At 41.8% G+C, this 13,200-nt stretch overlaps 1 protein-coding gene across 2 annotated transcripts in view; it reads left to right on the forward strand.

Moving 5' to 3' along the window:
* Positions 1–13,200, forward strand: part of LOC136862894 (protein SSUH2 homolog) — a 744,003-nt gene that overhangs the window by 656,000 nt on the left and 74,803 nt on the right. For both annotated transcript variants that reach the window (XM_067139173.2, XM_067139174.2), the window contains one exon: positions 5,293–5,541. In XM_067139173.2, coding sequence (XP_066995274.1) covers positions 5,293–5,541 — 249 coding nt within the window. The remainder of the gene's footprint in view (positions 1–5,292; positions 5,542–13,200) is intronic.

The following is a 13,200-nucleotide window of genomic DNA, read 5'->3' on the forward strand; positions in this document are numbered from 1 at the left end:
GAACACTTAACGTGTTAAGCTTCACGGAGTACAGAGATGAACTATGGTATTTTTCAGAACATTTAGGTTCGCGGCACTTTCCTAGCTCACACGTAACCTATGCCGTACTAGTTGAGTTGAGAAGTCATTACATTCTGAAGGACAACAGTTTTACAGTTTTTCCTCTGTGCATGATCAGAAAGACATCGCAATTCGATTTGCATAAATACTTTTTGATTGGGACATTGGGAGCCAGTACCAGTCGTGCTAATTAGAGGGTGAGACTTGGGTACTTTGGAATGTAATGGAACAAGGACTGGACGTATACATTCTTTTTCCGAGCCAGGTGAATGACATTTAATCCCTAGAACAAACAAAGCAGGGGAGCGAGCTACTGGCAGACCAGGTAAAAGGAACGCAGGTGGCGAGGTATTTCTGTTTCTGGCAATGGAAACCAAACTCTGTGTGTGCAAATTCCATTTATAATTGTGTAAATTGTATTTTAATGTAAGCTGAAAGAGTGCGTGTGTTTCGACCGATTTGCGAGTGCTACGTAATCAAAATGGATCCAACCCGTGTGTGCGCAATGTCATATAATTACAGCAAGATGTGCAAGATGGATTAAATCAAATGTAACGGGGGCTAAAGAGGATGCCGCCCACCTGCCAGCACAAAGGTAAAGAGCATGATGTATTTATATAGTATGTAATTAATAATGACGTGAATAACTCGTGGTCCGGTTAGGTTAGTGATTTCATGTATTTTCGTATAAAGAAAAATTCACGAATCGGAGGGAGCTTAGTTGCGTTTCACCGTTATTTTGTAGCGAAACCAGGGCAAATACATCTAACGATTCGGGATGTAAATGTCAGGGGATCGGTAAATATAGAATAATATAATAATAATAATGAACATATTTGAAGTGTTTGTCAATCTTATTTGAATCATTCAGTGACGTAAAATTTATGTTGATGATTTATAGATCATGTTTTACTTGACATGAGGTATTTCGTATTTCAGGTTTTACGAGGCCTTAATTTAATAACATAAATAATAATAATAATAATAATAATAATAATAATAATAATAATAATAATAATAATATTTTTTGTAGAAGGTTCCCAAGTCATTTAATGTCAGCTGATGTGATTTTATTAGGAGAGCCGTCATTTGTCGTGATGTGTAATTGTAGCGTATCCGATTTATTTTTGCCCTGCTGTGATCACAATTAGACAACGAGATTTTTTGGAGTCTTCTTTTCATTGTTATGATGGTGTATGATTTCAAATGCACGATTTTTCTTTATGGGTGCATTGGTGGTAGAATGTTGGCAGGCAATCTTGTTTTTGTTATATTCAGATTAAAAATGAGGAATCATTGCTGACTAGCCCTGAAATACATGGCGACTTATGGAATATAAACGAAAGATCGAAGTATGAGAATAAAGATGCAATAATATCCCTGATGGTAATAGTTATGAGATGGAAAATAGAGTCTTGAGGACCATGTCGTACATATGTCGTATTTGTGATTATGAGAACGACAGAATGAAGTAGTGCAGTTGTTGAGCCCGTGTGGAAAAGAACGAGGGTATGTTGATATAAAATGCTACGTGGAGAAAGGAAAATAACGAGATAAAAATAGGAAGTGAATATAATCAGTTCAAGAAATACTGAGTTTTTTTAAGTCTACGACAGAGTACGTGTGATAATTATAGGCGGAAGTGTTAAGTGCGCAAATATTACCAGGGATGATGTAATGCTCGGAGATATTCCAATTATGGGGCCGAGTTGAAGCATGAAAACAGAGCGGGCTAGCAATGAATATTTTGAAAGTTATATGGTGATCATTGTGATGTGGATTTTTCTATTCATTATTTTTTTTGAAGTTTTGAATATCAGTTTCAGACATTATGTCTTGTGTTATGGGATTGCCACCAAAATACACCGCAGCGTTTAGGAAGTCTTGTTGTTGACGGCGAAGTTTTGCATTTTTTAAATTGCGTATTTTTGTTATTTTTCGATGTAGGCGTTGATCACGTTATTTTGAGATTTTGGTTCAACTTTTTTATTATTTTTTTATTCTGGTGTTTTGATGCTTTGATTTTATCCGTGTTTTAAAGCGTAGACGCCGACGGTACGTGGATATTTGTTGTACTTTGTGAATTAAGTGTAGGTGTAGTTAGGTTATTTTGTATGTTGGTTTCTTCTTTTGTTTTGAGCACTATGTTTCAACAGTGCCGTGTACATTTTGTAAATTAGAATTTCAAGGATTAGTTTTAATAGGACCACGTGGTATTCACAGTCAAAATCAATTACAGCAGGTTCTTTACGCAGACATGAAGGCACCGTAAATAAATAAATAAATAAATAAAATTGGATGCCACTACCAATTTAATTATGCAAATGAACCGACCTTTGGTGAGAGATTATGTGAACAAAGCCGCAAATTGAGTCAATAAGATGGAATCTGCCTTCATCAACTATAAATTAACACAATTTGTTTATTCTTAGTAAAATATAGACAGCGGCAAATAAGATAAAAATTATGTAAAAAGGCGAGTTCATTTGGTTAATGTAAAGACTGAGGCACTTAGCCTAACTTTTATTTTTGTTTTGAGTGTCCGGAACTATCACAGTAAGTTAATGTAAGGTGTATCATGGCAGAATAATTAATTGCTGATAGTTAATTTCATTTATATTGAAGCACAGTTTTGTGATGATTTTTCGTTCAGCCAACAGTTATTTTACGTGGCAAAGTTTATATAATTTGAAAGTGATATTTTTACGTAACGAAAGTGTGTTCATGGGTTTTTCTTTCTTTCTTTCTTTCTTTCTTTCTTTCTTTCTTATTTGTTTTTTACGTAATTATGGTTGTTAACAGTTGGGTAACTTGTAGATTGATAAGTCTGGATTTTGGAATTTAAGATACCCATTAGTGATCTCAGATTATTTTGATTAATTTATTAATTAATTATATAGTTCCATTTATTTACAATTTCAGTTTTTGTTTGTAAATCTGAGATATTTTCATTAAGTGTTGAGTCTGTGTAGACCACCGGTTTCTTCTATAGTAGCGTCAATCGACGTAGAGGTTATTAGTTCATGGTGATGCTTATTATTTTAATGTGTGACCTACATTCAAGTTTATGTGAGGTAGATAGTTTGGGAAGATTTGAGTTTTGTTACTTCCAGTTATCTTTCTTAAAATTCATTTTTATTTTTCATTCAAAATTTTTGTTTCTTTTCTTCTTTTGAAATTTTTGTTAATAAATTTTACGTTCTTTCAAATTCGATTCAGTCTTGGGTAACATTATTTGTAGTTAGCTGACCCGCCGTTATTTTTACTTCCTCATCCGCATTTTGTTTGTGGCCCGACAACCTCGAGGAAAGCTGAGGGACGTTCCACACCCAAGGAGAGAGAGTGTCTACGTGTGCGGTAAGTTTTTTTATGTTTTCATTTTTAGGAACAGCCGGAGCAACAGTCAGTCAAGAGGTGCACCGCCACACATGCCTTGAAAAGGTCACAGTATGTATGTATGTATGTACACTGACTGACAGAGCAAATGCAACACCATGAAAGAGTGGTCAGAACTTTATGCCAATTGCAGGGTAGACTGACGTCACTGAGGTATGCTCATGATGTGAAATGCGCCGCTGTGCTGCGCACGTAGCGAACGATAAATGGGACACGGCGTTGGCGAATGGCCCACTTCGTACCGTGATTTCTCAGCCGACAGTCATTGTAGAACGTGTTGTCGTGTGCCACAGGACACGTGTATAGCTAAGAATGCCAGGCCGCCGTCAACGGAGGCATTTCCAGCAGACAGACGACTTTACGAGGGGTATGGTGATCGGGCTGAGAAGGGCAGGTTGGTCGCTTCGTCAAATCGCAGCCGATACCCATAGGGATGTGTCCACGGTGCAGCGCCTGTGGCGAAGATGGTTGGCGCAGGGACATGTGGCACGTGCGAGGGGTCCAGGCGCAGCCCGAGTGACGTCAGCACGCGAGGATCGGCGCATCCGCCGCCAAGCGGTGGCAGCCCCGCACTCCACGTCAACCGCCATTCTTCAGCATGTGCAAGACACCCTGGCTGTTCCAATATTGACCAGAACAATTTCCCGTCGATTGGTTGAAGGAGGCTTGCACTCCCGGCGTACGCTCAGAAGACTACCATTGACTCCACAGCATAGACGTGCACGCCTGGCATGGTGCCGGGCTAGAGCGACTTGGATGAGGGAATGGCGGAACGTCGTGTTCTCCGATGAGTCACGCTTCTGTTCTGTCAGTGATAGTCACCGCAGACGAGTGTGGCGTCGGCGTGGAGAAAGGTCAAATCCGGCAGTAACTGTGGAGCGCCCTACCGCTAGACAACGCGGCATTTTGGTTTGGGGCGCTATTGCGTATGATTCCACGTCACCTCTAGTGCGTATTCAAGGCAAATTAAATGCCCACCGCTACGTGCAGCATGTGGTGCGGCCGGTGGCACTCCCGTACCTTCAGGGGCTGCCCAATGCTCTGTTTCAGCAGGATAATGCCCGCCCACACACTGCTCGCATCTCCCAACAGGCTCTACGAGGTGTACAGATGCTTCCGTGGCCAGCGTACTCTCCGGATCTCTCACCAATCGAACACGTGTGGGATCTCATTGGACGCCGTTTGCAAACTCTGCCCCAGCCTCGTACGGACGACCGACTGTGGCAAATAGTTGACAGAGAATGGAGAACCATCCCTCAGGACACCATCCGCACTCTTGTTGACTCTGTACCTCGACGTGTTTCTGCGTGCATCGCCGCTCGCGGTGGTCCTACATCCTACTGAGTCGATGCCGTGCGCATTGTGTAACCTGCATATCGGTTTGAAATAAACATCACTTATTCGACGGTGCCGTCTGTGTTTTTCCCCAACTTTCATCCCTTTCGAACCACTCCTTCTTGGTGTTCCATTTGCTCTGTCAGTCAGTGTACGTATGTATGTATGTATGTATGTATGTATGTATGTATGTATGTATGTATGTATGTATGTATGTATGTATGTATGTATGTATGTATGTATGCATGTATTTTTGTATCCTTCTTTCATCTCATGAAGAGGACCCATATGATATCGACACACTTGGAAGCCTTCATAGTCTTTTCATGTTACAAACCTTAACGCAACGATTGAGAGAACGAAGAACGTATTAACACTCTTCTTCTGTAACTTGTAATGCTGTACACCTATTGCGTTAATTACATTGTATTATATTTGGTTTCTATTAAAAATAAAGAAATATAATCCCTGGAGTAATGTTTATCTATGATCTGTTCACAGTATGAGCTCCAAACGTTCACGGAGAAAAGAGAGACATCGTGGACTTACACGCCATACACGGGACTGGATTATGATGGTGTTGATAACGGTGTTGCACCTTTACCATGGGACATAGAAGCAACCCCAACGAAGATATTTCAAGATGAAATCAAGATTATGCAAGTTCCACATACGGCTTCAGTTAAAGCATGTCATCGCTGTCATCGAATTGGTACGGTCTCCTGCTCAGATTGCAAGGAGAAAGGTTGGGTGAGTACAGTTCGTAATTTTCTTAATGATGTCCGCCTCTACAGTGTAAAGTTATCACTATTAGACACACCGAGCGAGTTATACGTGCGGTTAGGGTCACACAGATGTGAGCTTCTATTCGGGAGATAGTGGGTTCGAACCTGCTGTCGACAGCCCTGGAGATGGCTTTCCGTGGTTTCCCATTTTTAGACCAGGCTGTACCTTAATTCAGGCTACGGCCGCTTCCTTTCCACTTCCAGCTCTTTCCTACCCCATCGTCTGTGCGATGTAAAAAAGTTTTTTTAATACCCACCGTCCTCGGAGGCCTGGTTTCGATTCCCGACCCTGTTAGAGTTTATGATTGACAGGTATCTACTGTGTGTTATAATATAATTAATTCGTGTGGCTATTTCTAGCCTGGTGCAGTCCTTGTAAGGCAGCCTTCAGACGATGGTAGGCGGCATCTACCGCGTATTGGATACTGCGTGTTATTGTAGAGGAGGATTGTGTTGTACGTGGTGTGCGAGGAAAGATAGATTCAGCATACCTCCACTGGAGGTGTATTTGAAATTAGTTCTTCCTCCTCGGAGAACGCAAGGATATGAGTTTTATTTTCTTATCCTTTATGACGTTCTTTTATGTTATGTTAACTAATCCCATGGTACTACAGCCCTGAAGGGCCTTGGCCTACCAAGCAGCCGCTGTTCAGCCCGAAGGACTGCAGATTACGAGTTGTCGTGTGGTCAGCACGACGAATCCTCTCGGCCGGTATTCTTGGCTTTCTAGACCGGGGCCGCCATTTCACCGTCAGATAGCTCCTCAATTCTAATCACGTAGGCTGAGTGGACCTCGAACCAGCCCTCAGATCCAGGTAAGAATCCCTGCGACCTGGCCGAGAATCGAACCGGGGGCGGCCGGGTAAGAGGGGACACGCTACCCCTACAGCAAGGGGCCGGCGTTATGCTACTTATGGAATTAATAATTTTATTTTGGCCCGTGATTTATTTTTAAAACATGGTCCTCAATCACGTGTAGGCCTATACAGGGTGAAAAAATGTCGCACTTGGAGGTCGGCATGCGATTCCTCATCCTATTACGAACCAAAACTTTCTATAGCCAAATCGGGTCTGGTGCTGTTGGAAAACAAGTCGAAAACGAGAAGCTGGCAACACTGTCACATCCTGCAGCGCATCGGAATGTAATAGAAAAACCTGCATCGTCCCGCTCTACCGTATCCGCCGTCGCAGCTCACTGAGTAGACTGCTGGGTTATCAAATTCACATGCACCATGGAGCTGCGGCTCAAATCTATGTCAGCTTTTTTCCTTTTGTGTGTGTGACGTCAGGTCCCTCGTTCCAGTCGTATATCTGCGTTTGTAAGCATGATATCCTATTGTTACATGACAATAGTCGAACACATGACAGTGTGATCCATTCAACTGAATGCATGAGTCGACTAACCACGCAGTGCACAGCCATAACTGGTCCTTTCAAGTGCATGTAGTGCGGCTTCCTGATGGAGTACACAAACAGTGAATACGTCGATATGATTTTAGTGTTGGGTGCATCCGATAACCAAGCTTCTGCTGCTGCTCGTGAGTATGCAGCACGGTGCTGTCAAATGCGCCATTCCGATAAGAATGTTTTTCGTCACCTTGAGCAACGCCTGCGGGAAACCGGTAATCCTCGTCCACAAGCAGTGGACAGAGGTCGTCCAAGGACTAGACGTACTCCACAAACAGAGGACGACATTCTTGAAGCCGTTCACCAATCACCTCGGCGAAGTACGCGTGATATTGCAAGGCAGTTCCAGGTATCTCAAACACTGCATCCATATCATTACACGTTAACTCAACACCAGCGGCCAGAAGATCGCATTCAGCGAGTACATTTCTGTGAATGGCTTTTGCAACAAGTTGAAGATAACGAATATTTTATAAAGAATGTGATATGGAGTGACGAATGTAGCTTCACTCGGGAAGGTATTTTCAACCATCACAACAGCCGTTATTGGTCTGACCACAACCCACATTGTCACCCGTGAACGTGGCTTTGAGGCACGCTTTGGCATAAACCTGTGGGCTGGAATCGTGAGAGGAGTGCTTTTAGGCCCTTACCTATTGCCGGACAAGTTGAATGCGCCCCGCTATCGCACGTTTCTGGGAAATACTTTGCCTGACGCTTTAGAAAACTTTCCACTTGGTGTTCGGCGAAAGCTATGGTTTCAGCATGATGGTGCACCACCACACTTTGGAATGATTGTGCGTAACTGTCTAAATGAAGCGTTTCCAGAAAAATAGATTGGTCGTGGAAGTCCAATGTTCTGGCCTCCACGTTCCTCGGACCTTAATCCACTAGATTTTTACTTGTGGAGACACTTAAAGGAACATGTATATAGTACTCCACCCATGGATGTACGAACAGCAGTTCTACCGACTAGCATTTGCTGAGGAAAATATCAATCGTGACCGGGTTAATGTTCTTTTATCGGACGAATCCATGCCTCCTTTTGACACGGATTACAGTTCAACTAAGTTACTTCAGCTCACGGTCGGAACTTCTCCTTAGTCCCATAACTTATGCTTAGCGATGGGAGGGTTTTCCCCCACCGATGATTTTATCTCAGAGCCCCCCCCCCACTAATATTGCCCAGGGGGGATTATTTCATTATAAAATGAGAAAAATATAACACATATTGTGCCCGTCATAGTCAGTCTGCGAACACGAGACACCCCAGGGGTGCTCAGTTCGGTGGCTGTAGGCTTATAAAATAAATGAATGTGGCAGGATTTTCATAGGGTTCATCAAATAAGCACGTTCCAAGTATAGAACATATATGACACTTTTATTTAATTAAATGCAATATTGGCCATCCTGAAATCTGTGATTATGATTATGATCGTTACGTTACGGAATTTAATATGGCTCTTGATGTAACAAACCTAGGCACAATCAAATGGGATGGTACACGACAGTTATTTCCCTGACATTCTAACAGAGTATTTACATTGTGAAAAATTTTTTTTTCTCGTCTTTAAAGTTATTAAGTTATTGGTTTAAAGTTGAATTAAAATTTTCATTCAGAAAAATGAGGTCTGGGCCAAGCCTTCATCGACAATCTGGAAAAAATGCAGTAATTGTAAGAACGAGTATAATAAAGAAATATCCAAGATTCAAAAAGTTAACACTCATAGCAAAAAATAAAATTTACAGTCGTTATCTTAACAATAAAATGAAAAATTGAATTTGCCTTGGTTTTCTGTAAGTTAATCCGAGACGTCGGATATACCTGTTCACGTCGTCTCACATCTCCTTTCGTGAGAATTTATACTGAACGTTAAGTATTTGACCAATAATTAAACAAAATAAAACGCCTTCTGGGCTTGCAAACGTAAGTAAATGGGGAGAATACCATCCATGTGGAAATCCTGTCCACTATCAATCGATAATATCAGTGTCACATATTTCAGAACAGAACACATAAAAAATAATCCTCTAAATACTAACAAATTACTACTTCTACAGCTAACTACGGAAATTGTCAAGAAGACTGTGAGTACCAAGAAGAAAATATCTACACTATGTACATGTCGACGAGTGTCGATCAACCGTATTACTCTCCTGTTAACGAATTTATTGAGTTACAGCAAGATTGAGTTATCACATGAGAGCGAAAAATTGCATCAACGAATGAGCTGATATAGTCACGAATCAGATATTATTTAGATATTTCGTCGAAGACCTGTTCTTTAGACCTAAAGCCTTCTCGAACATTCATCTGTACCTTGAGCTTGAAATTACTGGATTACTTGAGAAAAGTTGGGATATTCCCACGAATTAAAAAGTACATCAATTAACATGGACTTTCATTTTCTACATCTGAAGACACTAACAGTAGACTACACTGCATTTATCACGAATAATCCATTAACATGTGAAAAGCTCAGTTTCACGAAGATTTGTGCCATGCACAATTATTCCATATACTCTACACGTACAGTGTACCACAATGACGACCCTAACTTGTCGCATCCTAATCTCAAATATGTGTAGTCATGAAATATCAGGACCTACCAACGTCCTACAAATACATAATATCCACTTAAAAGTGTCTCGATGATTAATTACTCCAACTGATTATCACATGCTCCCAATGCACATGTTCACATTAAATTCGTACATAGAATTCGGACTCAATATCCCGATGACACGTTGTCTCAGACACGAGGTACAAGTAGAAGTTCCAATACAAGGAAAATATAGAAAATGTGGACGAAATATCCTACCATTAAATCCATCAGACATAAATTAATTCATATTCGTGACGAAATTTACTCAATAAGCAAAGATGGTGTCGATAACACATGGATAACTCTATCAGAACCCTCACTGTCAAATTCATGGCCACATGGTCATTAAGTAATCACATGCGTCAGTTTTACGACGTATTCGAGCAAATAAACAACCATAAAAAGTGTCAAAATAGCTTACTAAGAAGAAAGAAAGAATAGAACAAAACTACATAGAACAGATATAAATGAGACGTAATCGACTTAACTTATAGAGAAATCTTCATGTCTGGAAGTCTGGGTTCTCAATCAGCCATGCCAGGAAGAAAGAATCTGCATCCCGACGCCGCCAACGATGGTCAAAGGTTTAGAACTTCATGGTGAAGCACTGGTAATCCATGATGTGAGATTCCGTCCTCTTCTGGAAATATTCACGTCCACGTCTTCCGCGTCCACTCGTGAGAAAGCTGAAACTTACACAAAGTGTTTTAGCATAAACTCCAAACACACACGTAACTGTATTTTGGAAATGACACGTACTTAAAGGATTAATATCTGCACATTCGACGTCTGATCACAGCACTGTCCTAAATTGTATCCAATTATCGGAGGTGTAGAGCACAGGAGTGAAGCCAGTATTCACGACGTTCCACGCTGAGCGACTGAAGGTGATAGTCCAGGAACACGCCAGTGTGTGAGTGAGAGTGGGTACTCGTATCACATGACTTAAATATCATGTCTGGTGCACATGCACGGAAGTAAAGTCAATTTAGGAACTAAATTCTTCTACTGTACGAATCTACAACTTCATCACCATTTTAGCCACAAGGTCGTGTAAATTATTCCAAAATTTCAGTTTTTAATTTATATCCTCTACATGTGCTATTTTTTTATCCAGTTTATTTTAATTTAGCCCTTGAGCCTTCCGTAATTATGCACGTCGCCACCAAAGATATTACAAATATGTCATTCATATCGTTCCTCGCAATTACAGGTGACACGCGCTGGCCTCCTTCTTTCACTCGCCAACCTTCATTTTTTTTTTATTCCGTTAGCCAGCTGGCCGCCCTCTGCACAAAAAAACTCGTTCTCGCCCTTGTCCAAGGTCGCGCGCACCCCATCTCGCCGACAAGCGAACACAAGCCGCACCAACACCTGTTCACTCATCGGTGGCCTCACGGTCACAATATATTACTGAAGTCAATGTATTTTACTGTGCATATTTTCATACAAACGTCAACAATAATACACATAAGATATAAATAATAGGATGACTGCCAGATCTTGAGCAATAAAACAACGCAGTGGTGGCAACTTCGCACATGCAGCCTATTTTTCATGTTTCATTCTGGCAAGTCCATAGGAAACCCAGGAATAATTTTCCATTGAACATCATTCTTTTATAACAACAGAATTCAAACAAAAACGTATTTTAAATTTACATTTTTAAGGAGGAGAGGGTAATTTACTTAGAAGGGAATTATATACCCCTATATAATGTTTGAAATAAACACTAGTAGTTAAGCCCTACGATCCTTCTCCCCCCACCATTATTTCCGATTTCGCACCCTGCTTCTGTGTCTCTAGTATTGTTATTATTATGTTTGACATTGCAAGCCGTCTCACCAGGTGAAATATGAATACCTCACCGTAGTGAGTTAACGACTGCTGACGATGTTTTAACAACAGCCGAGACTTAATTTTCGCTTTGAATGCGAACCACGCCGCGAGCTTACCTAATAACTCGTGTCTGTATAAAGGACTTCAGTTTCAATTACCGCTTGAAGCGTGCGAGGAACGGAAGCCACAAGACGAGCAATATTCTCCTCCCAAGCAGCGAGGACCAGATACCAAAGGTCATCCTGAGCTTTTGGTGCTGGGTCAGACCAGTTCTCCCTCATGACGTGTTTTGTCTCAGTCTACACTTTTTCGGTTGAACTGTAATCCGTGTCAAAAGGTGGCATGGATTCGTCCGATAAAAGAACATTAACCCGGTCACGATTGATATTTTTCTCAGCAAATGCAAGTCGGTAGAACTGCTATTCGCCGGAAAGCTTTGTCCTAATGGCTGCAATTCTAAGTTGCAAGCCAGCAGTAGAACGTAGACGGCGCCGAACAGTATGCACGGACCCAGGAAACCTAGTACTGTGCACTGCATTCAGAAATGGATTCTGACGTGAAGCACTTACCAGCTCATTACCCTGGGCTGGTATTGAAACACGCCACGATGTATTTGTTTGATATACTATCGATGCGTCTACTGGAATTTCTTGTTTCGCGATAGTGTTGAACCCAACTTCTAGCTTTCTGGCATGAACCCCATAGCACTCGCCTGCCCCAGGCTCCGTCATTAGACCGTCTCACACACGAGGGCTGTAACTCCCTCGCGGTCGGCTCATGGTGGCGACGAATATTGTTAGAATACTTCCTATGCCTGGGTCGATACTGGATCACTACCCGTCCGTTAGCGTTCATGAATATTCGGGTTAGTTAGTTTGAGTAACGAGTTACAATGTACCACAGCGACCTAACGTCGCTTCAGGTCAGGTGAGGTCTCGTGGATAAGATACTCGATTGTCCTTCCGAACATTTGTGCTCGAATCCCAGTCCCAATCTTTTTAAAACTAAATTAAAGCTTTTCAAAATTCCCAAAATTTCCGCACCGACCCAGTTCGGTCTTACGGCGATGGGCACGGAAGGGTTAGAAATAAAAACGAAGTGACCGTGTGAAAATAGTAAACCACGGAAAACCGTCTTTAGGGCTACCGACAGTGGGGTTTCGAACTCACTATCTCCTGAATGCAAGCTGACAGCTACATGGCCCAAAGCACACCGCCACTCGCTCCATATACGGGTTTCCATTTCTTAAGGAAGGCACTATCGAGATTTCTCTTATACACGCCTCAAAACAGTTAACAATATTATGGGTTCGGCACGTTATGTGGTAGGGCATGTGTAGTAATGGTGTAACTGGTAGGGAGCACTGTATACACACCAGTAATTGAACTGCTTGTTTACAATACAACAGATGTCACTGCCAACGGTCTGTGTTGAGCCTGGGGTGAACTATGCCATTTCAGATCAAGACTGGTAGTAGTGTATACAGTGCAGTACGAACTTCCGTTAGTGTTTACATTTCATATGCAATGCGTATTTCTAAGTTTGACAGAGCCAGGATTGTGGCACTGATTCATGGTGAATATACACAAATAGCAGTATCATGCATCGTAGGAGTTACCCAAAGTGCAGTGTTAAAAAGTTGGAAAAGGTACGTAAGACCAATGATGTGATTGGCAGATCGAGGAAAGGTCGGCCCAGGGTGACACCGCCACATCAAGATCGGCATATCAACGTAACAGCGCAGAGAAGACCAACTTCCACTGCTCAACATT

Source organism: Anabrus simplex, chromosome 2, assembly GCF_040414725.1.
Source record: "Anabrus simplex isolate iqAnaSimp1 chromosome 2, ASM4041472v1, whole genome shotgun sequence".
Lineage (NCBI taxonomy): Eukaryota > Metazoa > Arthropoda > Insecta > Orthoptera > Tettigoniidae > Anabrus > Anabrus simplex.